This window comes from Gadus morhua, chromosome 5 (genome assembly GCF_902167405.1).
Source record: "Gadus morhua chromosome 5, gadMor3.0, whole genome shotgun sequence".
NCBI lineage: Eukaryota > Metazoa > Chordata > Actinopteri > Gadiformes > Gadidae > Gadus > Gadus morhua.
The window spans coordinates 1,173,796-1,189,394 of record NC_044052.1 but is presented as its reverse complement, the minus strand read 5'-3'; the positions used below and the strand labels follow the sequence as shown (position 1 = coordinate 1,189,394).

Below are 15,599 nucleotides of genomic sequence, written 5' to 3'. Positions count from 1 at the left end.
TCCAAATCACGTGACACGAAACCCATTGTGGACAAGAGGCTCCGTCCGTAGCATCTGTCACTGTGACAATGGTGGGTTTGCATTTATCATAATTTCTCTTTATTAAATGTTTTTTTTTTTAGTTTTTGTTACTTTGCCAAAACATGTGCTTTTTATAAGGTTTCAAAGGTAAACATGATGTGCCACAAATTGTAGAGGCCTACCTGGATAAGAAGGTGAAGCTGGATGAGTGTATAACCGACAAAATGCCCCTGGAGTCGGTCAATGATGCCATCGACCTAATGAAGAACGGAAAATAGTAACTTACAAACCTGTTTATCTCTATATCCACGGCTTGTCTTAATTAACAGTCTTAATTGCTTGTGCTGACCAGTGATATCGTCCCAGCATTTATACCACAGATACTCTATGCTAGAATATCTGTGGTATAAAGGCTGGGATGAATTTCGAATTATAAATATGTACAACAACCATGGCCCTCTTCCGCCGACCCTCCCAGGATCTTATTCCGGCAACCACAGCCGTGATCACCACAATAAAATCATCGGACTGACTTATATGTAACAAAACTGAATTATGAAACCATATTTTTAATTTGCGTAGTGTTTTTTTAAATTTTAAAGTGACGCTTACCGTTGACCGTTGCTGCTAAATTTTGTGATTTGATTGGTTGATTTCTACCAAGTTATAGCGTGTATTGTTATTATAATTGTTTTATTATAGCTTGACTTTTATTGATTTTCACCCCCTTTGACACTCTTGTCCTCATCTCAAAAAAACCTGCATCATGTCGGAATGTGAAATCCTGGTTGCTCTGTAGACGACCATAGAGTTCAACAGTCAATGTTTTTTTTTTAGCTCAACCAATGAAAGGCGTTGTGTTACGTTGTGTTGTAAGATTATGGGTAGTAGTAGTAGTAGTAGTAGTAGTAGTAGTAATCTTTATTTATACAGCGCTTTGCTAAACAGCGCAACAAAATGCTTTACAGATAAAAAGAAAGAAAGCAAAGCAACCAAACAAAAATATATTTCTAAGAACAATTGTATCACAGTAGCATTAGTAGGTGGTCTCAAATGACATCCCGAATAAAACGTGTTTTTAACACTTTAACGCTACACAAGCTTATACCATCGTTTCACAATATAGTTACGACATTATGGCTTTGAATCATAACCATGGACCTATTAAAGAAGATCTTTATTTTTTATTTTTTATTTATTGAACATTTAAGACAAAACAGTTATTAAACAATACAACTTCTCGTAAGGGGACAAACAACCCGGTACAAAACAAAAGAAAAACTAAATTATGAAGGCCTAGGGGGATCCATAGCAAGACAGATTTACAATTACAAGACAATCAAATTATAACAAATGTAGCAACGTCAAGGTCCCAAAAGGACTAATCTTCAAAATAACAAACTTTGAAAAATCTACACTTATCTTCCTTGTAATCCTGCTAGAGTGTATATTTTTTAAGGACAAGAAAAACCGCTTAAAATCATTTAGAAACCAGTTGAAGGAGGGTTTGCTATTTCTCCAATTGCAGCAATGATGATATTTACCCAAAAGTAAAATAATATTAATCATGTCAGACACGGATGCATTCAAATTATCCATAAAAAATAAAATGTGAGAGATATCAAAGGTTGGAATGTCATGTACTTATATATTGATAGCCAATTTCTTATATCAGACCAAAAAGTTTGGGACAGGGGGCATAAAAAAAACATGTTCTAAGGTTTCTTCACACTCGCCATAAAAATGACAGGGGTCGACTTCAAAACTAAACCTTTTATAAAGAAGAAATGCGGTTGTTGGGTAAACATTATTAGTAATCTTAAAATGAGTTTCTTTAACTTGAGGGGAGACGGGCCATTTAATAAATTTGTGAAATGCTTTATGTGTAATGGATAAGACTGCTGAATCTGGGACCTTAATATGTGTGATAATCATGATATCCTAGATTTTAAAACTATGCCAATTACCTTGTTAAAATTCCTATCAGACAAATTAAATGTTCAGATAACTAAACTTGGTAATAACGTCTTAACATTTGAGTACAATAAGACATTTTTAATCAAAATAATCAAAGGTAATTGGATTGCTTTACAAAACCTATTGAATTCTCGCTGACAAGGGAAGTCATATTTAAGTATAAAAGTATGATCATCCAGAATGTTACCATTACAATCCAATAAATCAGTTACAAACATGCCTCTCTCAAACCAATCATTTTTAAATATCGATTTTCTATTAATGAGAATGACTCTATTATTCCATAGAGTTGAGCAGTGGGGAGACAAATTATTGGTAAACATCATCTTCCTGTGGAAATTAGAAAGCTTAATGGGAATTTTGCTGACCTCAAAATCGCATTTTAGAAGAAAGTCTAAACCCCCCAATTTGTTATACAAAGATCTAGGAACATGAAACCACATTGATAAGCCTGAGACAAGTACGATTTAATCCAATTTATCCTAAAGGTACCGACCAATGCTTCAAAGTCAGGAGCTCTAACACCACCCTTCCCATATTCTCTCACCAACTGAGATCTTTTAATATAATGAGTTTTGTTTCTCCATATGAACTGGAAAATAACTGAATTGGCTTTTTTAATATTGCTGTTAGAAACGAACAAGGAGTGACAAGGATGGATTAATTTAGATATACCTTCTGCTTTAGAAAAAATTATCCTTCCAAAAATTGTAAGGTCTCTTGTTAGCCAGTGACTAAGGGATTTTTTCACATCTGTTATACGATTTGAAACATTAACGTCTTCTCTACTAATAAGGTTTTTAGATAATGTTATTCCTAAGTATTTCACCTCAGGTTGAACTCTAATTGAAGCAATGACTGAGTCGTCACTTGTATGAATGGGGAGAAGTTCACATTTTTTATTAAGTGAGAGTCCTGAAGCTTTTGAAAAAAATGATTGTATTTAGGGATTTATCTACCATTGATTTATCTTTTAAAAATATGGATGTATCAGCTGCAAATTGACTTATATTAAATTCCTTATTGAAGAAAGTAATACCTTCTATTTCCGTGGTATGATTGAAAAGAACTGTTAGCAATTGGGTTGCCAATATAAAAAGCTTTGGGGAAATAGGGCATCCCCGTCGGATGCCTCGCAGTACTTCAAACCTAGGGGTAAATCCAGGATTCAGGGAAACAGAACTGCTTATATCAGTGTAAAACATCTTAAAGGCCCACTATGCAACTTTTTTAGCCAAAATTACATTAAGTATGCAGGTTGAGAGTTATGCTGATGGTTCTGCATCCATTTCTGGGTTGATTGGTGGGTGTGTCATTTACCCATGTCGCCTCTCCAGTGAAAAAGCGCATATGCAACTTGATCTGTTCGGACCGACACAATCCGGATGTGACGCAGCGGAAGTATCCTCGAAATGTAGTCAGATTGTAGTTTCGAAAATGCTTTACGGCACAGACACACACCCAAACATGGCACCGGCTAGATATAAACAGCCAGTTGCGAGGCAATAGGCCTATCTCACAACTTCCTGGTTCGGCGTTCGATTTTGCCTTCACCGGGTAAAGTGACTTCCGGTCGCGTAGTCCATGATATTTGACAATGGCGCGGTCAAAAAACAAAAGCTTCTGTTGTGTACCTCTATGCGCCAATTCAAAACAAAAACAACCGTATTTACATGTCCACGACTTCCCAAATAATACCCAATACAGCAGTGGCGATCAGACGGAATGAAGGAGTTAATTTCGTAATTCAGAAGGGGAATACACTGGTCTGTAGTCGGCATTTTTTCAGCGGCTGATTATGACGACGGGAGTGCTACGCTGAATACTGGAGCTGTTCCTAGTCGTTTTGACTGGAACAGCTACACCACAGCCCCGAAAAAAACACCCGTGTATAAACGGGTGTCAGCTCGAAAAGCTGAAGGAGAGGACAAAACACGAACGGACCGGAGAGGTACCGGGGAACATGACTACGCGACACGCCCCCCTGCCGGTAAGTAGATGTGTGCTAACTAGCTGTTATGTCTGTTATTTGTGTTCAACACTTGTTGGGCTATTGTATAATTTTGCCAAACATGGCATGGTTAACGTTAAAACATTCAATCAACATCAGACGTACTGTTAAACTGGGGTTGCATATTAATTCAGATCCAGCTTTATTGGCCAGGTTTGCGAACAAACGAGGAATATGACTTTGGTTTTTACTCTATGTACACTCAACCTATAGTTAATACATAAAAAATAAAAACAGAAAACAGTACAAATAAATTTAATAATAAGAAATATAAATAAACTTAAGTATACAGAATAACAATACAATAAAAAGAAAGGGTGAATACGAATGAATGGTAATGAAGACTTATTTGTCTTCTTTTTTTGTAGGTGCACTGGATGATGCCCTGGAGTATATTGCTGAGCTGGAGGCAAGGCTGCAAGAAATGTCCATGGGGCCACAAACTGTCCTCAACAGGTTTTGTGTGTCTGATCAGACCATGACATATTATACTCGGTTTCCATCTCAAGAAGTGTTTCAAGTGTTTTGGGAGTCTGTTTTGCCCCTCAACACAATATATTCTTCATTGGAGCAAAGCACAGAGGATTGGACAAGAGGCGATTCCAACACCACGCCCTTCAAGGAAGATTCCAGTCATTGATGAGTTTTCATCTACTGTTGTAGAGTAGCAACTGGCCTTAAAGAACAGGTCATTGCTGACATCTTCCAGGTCAGCACAGCTGAGATGGTACCAACTCCAAGCTGGATATTCCCTCTAGGATGTGGGACATTAAAGGGCGAAACGTCAAATAAAAATGTGACTTTTTTTTATATTGTAGTGATAACAGATGTATTCTAATATGCATCTTTTCATAATGAGCAAGTTTAACAGAGTGCAAATTGCAAAACAAATGTCTTACCAGCATACGCTCTGTAGAGTGTGGACTTGACTCCAGTCTTCCCCACCGACTTGGGTTTCTTCACCACCAGGTCACTCACAGCCTCTGGATGGATTCCCTGAGGCGAACAACAATACAGGAAATGCATATACTCTAGACAAATACTGAAGTGTATGATTTGAACAGAGGACACAACAGCACACATGGGTTCGAGGTCGATGCCACATCTGTGGTTGACTGGTACAGGCCAGGGAAGGTGGAACCACATCAAGGCCCAGCTGCACATAATGCGCTGTCTGGAACAGCAGAGCGGTTATATGGCTACAGAAGCCTTTGCCCGCAGCACAGCTACAGCTCTGAGAGACCCAGTTGTCCAACAGCCTCCAGGGTGATCTGTGAACACCATAAGAATTGAGTTACTGAACTTAGTAGGTAGGACCTTGATATAAGGCCATTGGAAACTGGCAAGGAGCCTGCAACCGCAGAAAAGCCATGTACAGTTCCGTGCAAAACTCTTGGGCCACCATTACATCTGTTGTTTTAGCAATGTTATAACATGAACTAGCCCAGATGTTTGTCCTTTTAATGCACTCAACACATTTCCTTTATTTACGGCTTGTGCCTTAATGAAGAGGAAGAAAAATACATAGGTCTACTCTGTACAGCCACAACATTGCAGCAAGCTAGGTGGGCCAAGTCTTAAGCACGCTACTGTTTGTAAGAAAGAACAATGAAAATGATCTGAACTTCAGAAGAAGAGGAAAACTGCAACTGCAGTTGTTAGTCCAGACAGACTATCAAAACTAACAGACTTGGGCCAACGGGCCCTAACTCAGCAGAAACCTGTAGTATGTGGGGCTCCTCATCGAGCGGTTGCATCTACCTCTCACTACCACCTTTCCATCAACTATATTTGACACTTAGCATGTACATAATGTTAATAATATGTCGCTGATCGGAAGAAAACTGGTCAGCAAATAACTAGCTGAACCTATCCTTGGCTAAACTAATGCTAAAATGCTAACGCTACACACGGAGACTTCATAGCCACCATGGCTAATTATATTCATAATATTATAGTCTACACGTAACAAATATGATCATTTTACACACATTTCACACAGACAATATTTCTGACGATTTATATGGATCGTAAATGGTTTGCTTGTCATCACAAAACATGAATGAGCAAGGCGGCCATTGAGTAGCCTACTGACAACAACAAAACACCTTAGACAACTTACCTTGATAATTGTGTACAAACTCCTCCACAAAAAACTTGTACCCCTTTGTCAGCCTGGGCTGTGGTGTTGCTGAGTGTGTCTCCACAATCTTCTGCACCTCTTCGAATCGCAATTTGGGAATACCCACCAGGGAAGTGGCGAAGAAACGATCCATTTTTGCATTGACGGCAATACAAAAATGACTACGCCGGAAGAATGTTTACCCGGTGTGACGTCATTTCCGATTTTCGTGAGATAGGCCTATTGTTGTCCGAGGTAGGAAACCCAAACGCCGCCGTGTTTGGGTGCATGATAGAGTTTAGATCGGGTTAGATTAAATAATCTCGGATATAAATAACGATCTCATCTCATCGTCATCCGTTTATCCGGGGTCGGGTCGCGGGGGGAGCAGCTCAAGCAGGGGGCTCCAGACTTCCCTTTCCCGGGCCACATTGACCAGCTCTGACGGGGGGATCCCGAGGCGTTCCCAGGCCAGTGTTGAGATATAATCTCTCCACCTAGTCCTGGGTCTTCCCCGAGGTCTCCTCCCCAATGGACGTGCCTGAAACACCTCCAAAGGGAGGCGCCCAGTAGGCATCCTTGCCAGATGCCCGAACCACCTCAGCTGACTCCTTTCTAAGTAAAGGAGCAGCGGCTCTAATCCGAGTTCCTCACGGATTACTGAGCTTCTCACCCTATCCCGAGACGCCAGCCACCCTTCTGAGAAAACTCATCTCGGCCGCTTTTACCCGCGATCTCGTCCTTTCGGTCATCACCCAACCCTCATGACCATAGGTGAGGATAGGAACGAAGATCGACCGGTAGATCGAGAGCTTTGCCTTGCGGCTCAGCTCTCTTTTCGTAACAACGGTGCGGTAAAGCGAACGCAATACCGCCCCCGCTGCTCTGATTCTCCGGCCAATCTCACGCTCCATAGTACCCTCACCCGCGAACAAGACCCCGAGGTACTTGAACTCCTTCACTTGGGCTAAGGACTCATAAATAACGATAATCGGGTTAAATAACTTCACATGGTGTGTCTGGTGTGTTTCCAGCATTCGTAGTGTTGATCAGCAGATATATAGTCCGCCAAGACGTTGAGGTTGCTTAGCAGCCAGAGACTCTGTCCATGCAAGTGAACGGAGCGTTCACTCTTCGTCATAACTATCAAACCAAACATCCTTCACATTCACCGAGCGAACATTCTGAAAGTAAAATGCACATTTCTCGCTAAAAATGTTTCCATAAACGCATTTAATGGCGTAACTATGTTACTATTTCCACCCAGAAAAAAGAAAGATGTCGGCCGTATGCTTCTGTGCAAGGGTCACTACTATGGTCACTACAGTAACGAATTGCTTTACGGCACAGACCCACAAACACGGAACCGGCTCGATATAAACACAAGTAACTAATGGATTGTTATATTCATCATAGATCAGCCGACTAAAAAGAGACAGAGAAACCCAATGTCGGAGGAACAGAAGAAGAGAAAAGGGAGACAGACCGGCAGAGAGGCCAGACACGAGTAAACGTTGGGCAAGCTTTTCAGGAATTGCGTGAACTGAAAGAAAAAGACTGCAAATCAGACGCCGACTCGGCCGTGTTGCTTTTGAAATTGAAAGTACCCTTGGGTGAACTTTGTCTGCGTAATATTCTTGATTCTGATAGTCTCTGTACACATGTGTTTGCTCAACCATTTTTTTGAGCCCTGTAAAAATTGTTTTCTCGACCGTTTTGTTGTGAGCCCTGTTTGTTTCTAGCTTGCTTGGTTGCAACCATATAAACACCTTTGTTTCCATGGGTGTTTTGCTGTTCGTCTGTCTCGTCCCCCAGATACAGACTGAATCCCCGAATCCAGGTTCTTGTTTATTTAGATTATTATGTTGGCCAAACCTCTTACACTGATTGTTCTGTTCAACCTAAGATAAAATAATTATAACCTAGGGTATAAATTCTCCCCGTCAACTATAAAAAATGATGGATTTATGTTTATTGCAATGCAAAGACACCATTTAAAAAATGTATAACCTTGCCTACACTTTATGAACATCTATTTCGGACATGGCTCCGCGCATTCGCCGGCTTCTTTGAAAACAAATGCACATGGCTCGCGTAGAAGAGCATGGGGAAGGGACGTCAACGAGTTGTTACGACAGTGTTGTGAAATATCTACTACGAAGCTTTAGGGGGCGCTGTGTAGAGAAATGTGCGTGCCAAAACCAAGAAAACAGCGAAGACATGCCCGAAGTTGCATAGTGGGCCTTTAATAACACTACGAAAATTTTCCCCGAAGCCCAAAAAGTGGAATGCTTCCAGCAAAAAAGGATGTTCAACACAATCAAAAGCCTTGTAAAAAATCTAGAAATAGCACAAAGCCATCCGTATTGTATTAAAGAAGATCATAACCTGAATATGAAAGGGATTTTAACTTCCGGTGTTACACCGAATTCTGCGACCCACCGAAAAGTGTGACCCCAGGTGGCGCTGTGGCATATTTTTTGAAATATGCGCGAGTTTCAAGCGTAGACAGGCATGACAAAAACATCAATGAAACATAAGATCTCCCCCCAACCAATTACCTTTTGATTAAAGGTGCTTAATAAATACATTTGTTTTGATTTGTTTAGCATTTTACAGACCCATACAATGATAGGGCGTTTAGTATGGTCCTTCACCATTGCTTCTTTACCCATTAAAAGCTACGTCAGTGTTAAATTAAGCTGGTTTACCTTTGAGCATTTCCTATTATAGGCTACTGTGTAAAAACTCTGTTTAGAATTAATGTTGGTATCAAGAAAAGAAAGACCAACCGGTGGGGGAGATCTTGTGTTTTATTTATGTTTTTGTAATAATGCAAACGTGCATGTTGCAGAAAATGTGCAACAGCGCCCCATGGGGGCCCCTTTTTCGGTGGGTCGCAGAATTGGGTGTAACACCGGAACCTATGGTTGCATCATGGACATAATAAGGGTTGCATGTGCATGTCGACCGTTTCCATGGGCTTGACCGTTTCCTGGGCCGTGGTGGTCAGCTGACATGTGGGTGTGGCGCCACACCACACGCCGACTATAAATTCGATCTCACTTTGGATCGGTTACAGATCAAAGTTTTTGCGGCGTAAAAAAATGGCAACTGTCGGGAAGGTAAGAGTTGCTATCTTTTAATAAAACCCGGAAAAAAGCATAACAAAAACCGATTGCTCAAAACTAACTTAACATAAATTGTTACATTTATAAAAAAAAAAAAAAGCAAAGCACTGCTTGACGAGTGATCCAAGTAGCCTAAGTTAGGTTTCTAGTTTCTCTGCCGAAAAACGAACTATTGAACGGAACTAAAAATAGGTCGAATGCCTTGGATGGGAATGTGGACTGTGAAGGAAACACTCAGGAAGTCCGCTGCTGCACATTATCACCAACATGGATAAGATGCATTAATAATTAATAGGAAACTACTATAAACATCTATTTTATGAAGTCAATAATAAAATAAGATGCGTTAATAAATGCAACTTATTAATGCATCGATATTGCATTAATAAATGAATTAATTAATAAATGCCAGCTTTGGGATGTTGGCTTTAAACTGCTTGTCATCTGCATACAAAGCGACGCATCAGATTATCATTTCTATTCTCGTAATGTTGCGACAATATTTTGCAAATGTGATTGTTTAAAACAACACATTAAACGTGGGACATAACAATGGGCAACTGTTTATGAAAGGAAAACCGTCTTGTAACATGTCTGCAGCGGGCCAAGGTGTGGCGCAGTAGCACATCGGCTTGCTTCACTGGGTTTCAACATGTTTCCAACTCTTGACGAAAATATCCAAGGATAAGACTTGTGTCACCATAATGTCCACCAATCCTTGAAGCTCAAGATTGAGCTTCTCATAAAATATCCCCCAAAATGTCCACTTTGCATCATCTTGTGTGTTATACAGCCTATATGTTATGTGTTATACAGCGTTTATGTTGTGCGTTAAACAGCCTATATATGTTGTGTTTTATACAGCCAATATGTTGTGTTATACAGCCTATATGTTGTGTTTTATACAGTCTATTTTTTTTACATCATCCGCACCATGTTGTTTCTATAAGTTTTGCAGTAATAAACAATGCCTTCATGAACAGTGCGTGACTAAAAAGCTACAACAAGTGACGCTAAATTGAATTAAATAGAAAGTAATTGAAATATGAAAAGACGTTAATTTATTCATGGTCTTCTCCCTAAAAGTTTGTGCTCTGCGACCCACCCACAGTTTGTGGCCCAATAATTCAAGTAAAAAAAATAAGTGTATAACTTTTTTAATAACTAGAATTTTGTCTATGTCCTCTACCAGACTGGAAAAAAATGTTTCAATACATAACCATGCATTTTTTGACCTGCCATATTGTCAAAATCGATCAGCCATTGCCTGGTGGCCGGTTTTCATTCTGGACCCCGAATACATGAAAACCAGGGCACTCGTGTGTATTCAATCTGGATTATTGTCTGTATGTTCTGAAGACAATACGATGCAGAGCTGCCGTGGCGTGGGAGGCTGGGAAACCTCTCTCCATGGAGGAGGTGGAAGTGGCACCGCCGCAGGCTGGAGAAGTCCGTGTCAAGGTAAACAAACGATTATCCGGTACCACTGTATTCATTTACTCAATTAAAGTTTTGGTATGAAACTAAAGCATGAAGTAGCCATAAATATTTTTTGTCACTAACTGAGTAATGTTAGTCAGTAGCCTACCGTCTGTGTGTGTGTGTGTGTGTGTGTGTGTGTGTGTGTGTGTGTGTGTGTGTGTGTGTGTGTGTGTGTGTGTGTGTGTGTGTGTGTGTGTGTGTGTGTGTGTGTGTGTGTGTGTGTAGATTGTGGCCACGGGGATCTGCCACACTGACGCCTACACCCTGAGCGGCTCTGACCCCGAGGGCGTGTTCCCCTCCGTTCTGGGACACGAGGGTGCCGGGATCGTCGAGAGTGTTGGCGAGGGAGTGACAAAGTTCAAATCAGGTAGGCTATTCTAACCTCACATCGAGTGAATATCACAAACAATGACAGGAATGCAATGGCATTTGTTATTATAATAGGACTGAATTCATGTGTTATTTTAAGATAACATAAAATCTAAAAAAATGTATGCCGTGGGAAAGTGAGGGTGTTAAGAGCACTAAATTAAAGAAATAGAAACAGTGCACGTCAAGGCAGAAAAACAATCAGGCCCTACATTAAAGGTTGGGTATGGGATTTGCGAAACGCCAGCAGATTTTGAAAATACACAACTCAAATGGTCCTACCCCCTCTCCTTCAACGCTAACTCTGACTCCACCCATTCCAAGTACCTGGACGCGCAATCATGCACGAGCGCGAACAGAGATGCGCGAGAGCGAGCCAGGCTAGCGTAGGTTTTCGTTTAACAACATGGCACTACATTCAGCTGTAAGTTGCACCCAGTACCGCGGGAAGTAGGGGTGCTGGGGGTGCTGCAACACCCCCTGTCCGAGGCCCTGTCTTATCACAGAAAACGATCATTTCTAAAAACTCCGGCCAAAGTGGAGATTTCTGAAAACGCCGGTTATGTGTTGTCGTGTCAACGGGGAGAAACGGGATTTTAGGTTCTGAAGCGTCACATTATGCACCAGGAAATGCTTAACGTCATGTGAGCGCCCGCTGTACCGTATTGGTCCGAATATAAACACAAACCCCATTGTAAGACGACCTATATTTGGAAAAAAGATTTGAAGACCAGATCTTGTTTTCATGAATAAATAAATTGTATTCATTGAAATAATATACGAAAATAAAAAGGCATAGAATAAAACACTGCATTGCCACTAAACAGTAGTGCAAATAGGCCGTACTGATGTGTACACCAAAGACTTCCTGAGACTCCTCATCCCCGCTGTGTTCGCTCTGGCTGTGGTCGCTCCGAACTGTTTCGGCCCGTGGCAAAGCGAGTCATCTTCGTTGCTGTCCAATGCATTTTGAGACGCAGCATTTATTTAATGCTCATATGACGTAGTGCTGAAAAAAGGTTATATGAAAAAGTGTGAGGGTGGTGCGCTAAACTTGTTCTGTGAGCAGCTGGATGTGAACCATGGTGTGAAGGAAGTGAACACAACGATCGATTTTCAACTGTGCGCGCATGCACTGGTGTAATTGAGCTGCGCTTATCTTTTTTATCAATGTAACGAGTTGCGAGTCTAGTGCAGGCTGAGTTTTTTTTTTCCAGCACCCCCTGCTGAGAATACGTTCTCGCGGCTATGGTTGCACCAGATGTTATAAACATTAAACGGTCACATAAATCATTACTATTTTTAGAAAATGTATGTTTGTTTCATATAATTGTATTGGAAGTCCTGGTTTTCACTAGGGTTGCCGCGGTGTGGACATTTTCACACCAAGTAATACACTCGTCTCAACACCGGTATTACCGAGTATAAACAGTATAAACTTTGAAACTAGGTCAACCGCCACACAAGCATCGGTTTTTAGACCCTTCTCGTCCTTCAGTTGCCGCCAACCTTCGAAAGCAGCGCCTAGGATTATTCTTGATTTCAGTTTTTCTCTTTCAGCGTTTTTATTAGCAATTACTCTCTGAAAAAGAGTTTTCCTTCTCTTTGCTGGTGGTGGTGGTGGTGGTGGTGGTGGGGATGGTGGTGTCTTGTCTGCCATGGAAATTGTCTTCTACTGCTAGGTGCAAATGTGGATTAAGTAGTTCCAGTAGCTACCGCAGGATAACAACAAACAGGAGCTTGCTCTGGGTCACGAGCTCTGGGTCACGAGTACTGCACGAAGGGGTCGCGCGGGGCGTGGGGGAGGGGGAGTGCAGTACGACCGTTTGATTGACGTACTTACTGTCCAATGCAACTCGGTGGCAATGGAAATGATTGGCTGGAGTTTTTCGAGCCCTGCCCGTTCCACAGATGATTGACTTGTTTAATTTTCATGTCAGTACTTCTAACTCAGTGGCTGTAAGCGGGTTATGATAAGGATTTCAAGTAATTTTGCAAAAATGGCCAAAAAAACGAATTCCATGCCCAACCTTTAATATATTAATACCGCTGTATACAGCTATTGGGGTAAGGAGAAGAATATGATAAAATAATATAGGTTTATAAAATGGATTAGGAATGATCTATTGCCTGGCGTCATTGATGGTTAATCCAGTCGTTGGACCAGATTAAATGGCACACACCAACATAATGCCGCATAATATATGCAGGGATGGTGAGGATTATAATTACAGATTTATCTTTAAGGTGATGCAGTGATCCCCCTGTACGTCCCGCAGTGTGGAGAGTGCAAGTTCTGCAAGAATCCCAAAACTAACTTGTGTCAAAAGATCAGGTCTGTGAACTGGTTTAGAAATATCTTCCAATGTATTTTGTAATCATGTTCCCCGATAGCTAATCTTATCTATCTGCACTGCCAACATTTCTTTTCAAGGCTGACACAGGGCAAAGGCCTAATGCCCAACGGGACCTCGCGCTTCTCATGCAACGGCCAGAGCCTGTTCCACTTCATGGGTTGCAGCACCTTTTCAGAGTACACCGTCGTGGCTGAAATATCTCTTGCCAAAGTGCATGAGAAGGCCCCTCTGGATAAGGTTTGCCTGCTGGGCTGTGCCATTTCTACCGGCTACGGAGCCGCTCTCAACACTGCCAAGGTCTGTTTGGATCATTTGAGATCCAACAATATATTTTCATTGTGTACCGATTTCATTTAAAGAAATATGAACTTTAAAGGAGAAAAACATTACCTAGCATCACATCATGGCAAGACCATTGTGTGGGTTGTCGTTTCCACAAGGTGGAGGCGGGATCGACCTGTGCTGTTTTCGGTCTCGGCGCTCTGGGTCTTGCAGTCATCATGGGGTGCCAGGCGGCCGGGGCTGGTCGAATCATCGCCATTGATGTCAACCCAGATAAATTCCGTATCGCTAAAGAGTTCGGTGCCACTGATCTGGTGAACCCTAAAGATCACAGCAAGCCCGTCGAGCAGGTCCTGGTAGAGATGACCGACGGCGGGGTTGACTACTCTTTTGAGTGTGTAGGAAACACAGCGATCATGGCAAGTACAATAATTGAAGTGTATAAATCAAACTCATGGTATGTTTAGTGTGCATGCCTCATACTTGGCCTACAGACTTTATCATTTAGTTTGTTCTGGTTCAATATTTAACTGTTATTTTTAGGTCACCTTCTTGCATTTAGATTTTGTCAAATATACTAAGCAAAGTCTAACTACTGATATTACAAACCTGAATTCCAAAATGATTGACAGTATTAAATGTAGATAAAATGGAAATAGGCAAATCCTGTATTCAATTGAATTTTTTTTTTTTTTAACTAGCCTATTATTTTTTACCTATGTTTGAAAAACGTTACATTATATATTGTAATACATAATACAATATTGTATATTATATACATAAACACCTTTTTTGAAAGTGTGGCAGCTGAGCTCTGTGCAGAGGCCACTGGGCCCATCTGTTTGGCAGTGTTTTAGTACCGTTTGTCTATCTGTTCATGGGTCTTCTTCAGAGAGCAGCCCTGGAAGCCTGTCATAAAGGCTGGGGTACCAGTGTGATCATCGGGGTGGCGGCCGCAGGGCAGGAGATCTCCACACGCCCCTTCCAGCTGGTTACTGGGCGCACATGGAAAGGCACAGCATTTGGAGGTATACAGTTGGGAGTAGGGTTGCCAGTAATGGACCAAATTGTTATGCCAATGTTTGCATTTCAGAAGCAGTGTTTCTTCACATGGAAGTTGTCTATGCTTCGATTGTCTGTGTACCTGTGGGAATTTGCAAAATAACATTTCAGAAAATTCCTGAATTTCCAAATATATGGAATGTTGGCTTTACATTCCACCAGTGGACATTGAAATTAATGGGATATATCTCACTATGGGTCAATTTGAAAGCACCTTTATAATGAAATGTATGCACACTATTCATCCTTGGAGGGAAATTCAGGAATTTCGCTCCAGTGTCCCATCGCTCAATTTATATCTCTTTTTTTCAAGGGTATAAGAGTGTTGAAAGCGTCCCAAAACTCGTTGAAGAATATATGAACAAAAAGTTGAAGGTGGATGAATTTGTGACCCACACTCTGCCCTTTGAGAAGATCCATGAGGGTTTTGATCTCATGGGTGCTGGGAAATGGTAAGTTGTTTCTTTAGAAGAGTGAAAACAATACATTAAGTTTATGCACATGATACATGACGTTATACAATTCTGTTTGAAGATGCAGTGGTCTTAGTCTCTGACTTATCCCTTAAGAGATGTGGCTATGAGAAAGACCATGTACACTTTCTGAGCCTATTGCTCACCCTGTCTAATCTTGTTTTATCTTCCAGTATTCGTGTCGTACTCAACTACTAGATACACCGAAGGCCACAACAACATTTTACCTAATGATGGAAGGAACATTTGATGAAATTCCTGTAGAGGATTTGAAGACATTAAAATATGAATTAAATTGGAATGTTATACCGA

General features: G+C 41.1%; 1 protein-coding gene across 1 annotated transcript; it reads left to right on the top strand.

The window, feature by feature from the left end:
* The first annotated feature begins 9,031 nt into the window (after positions 1 to 9,031).
* LOC115543574 (alcohol dehydrogenase class-3 chain L-like) lies at positions 9,032 to 15,599 on the top strand. Its single transcript, XM_030355973.1, has 9 exons — positions 9,032 to 9,256; positions 10,622 to 10,723; positions 10,970 to 11,111; positions 13,361 to 13,448; positions 13,548 to 13,767; positions 13,911 to 14,171; positions 14,645 to 14,780; positions 15,128 to 15,266; positions 15,461 to 15,599. Exons 1-9 carry the CDS (start codon positions 9,239 to 9,241, stop codon positions 15,483 to 15,485), a joined length of 1,131 nt encoding a protein of 376 aa, XP_030211833.1. The 5' UTR covers positions 9,032 to 9,238; the 3' UTR covers positions 15,486 to 15,599.

Coding starts and splice junctions, on each gene's coding strand:
- LOC115543574 (XM_030355973.1), top strand. Junction 10,724..10,969: donor CTGGAGAAGTCCGTGTCAAG/GTAAACAAACGA, acceptor GTGTGTGTGTAG/ATTGTGGCCACGGGGATCTG. Junction 14,781..15,127: donor GAAAGGCACAGCATTTGGAG/GTATACAGTTGG, acceptor CTTTTTTTCAAG/GGTATAAGAGTGTTGAAAGC.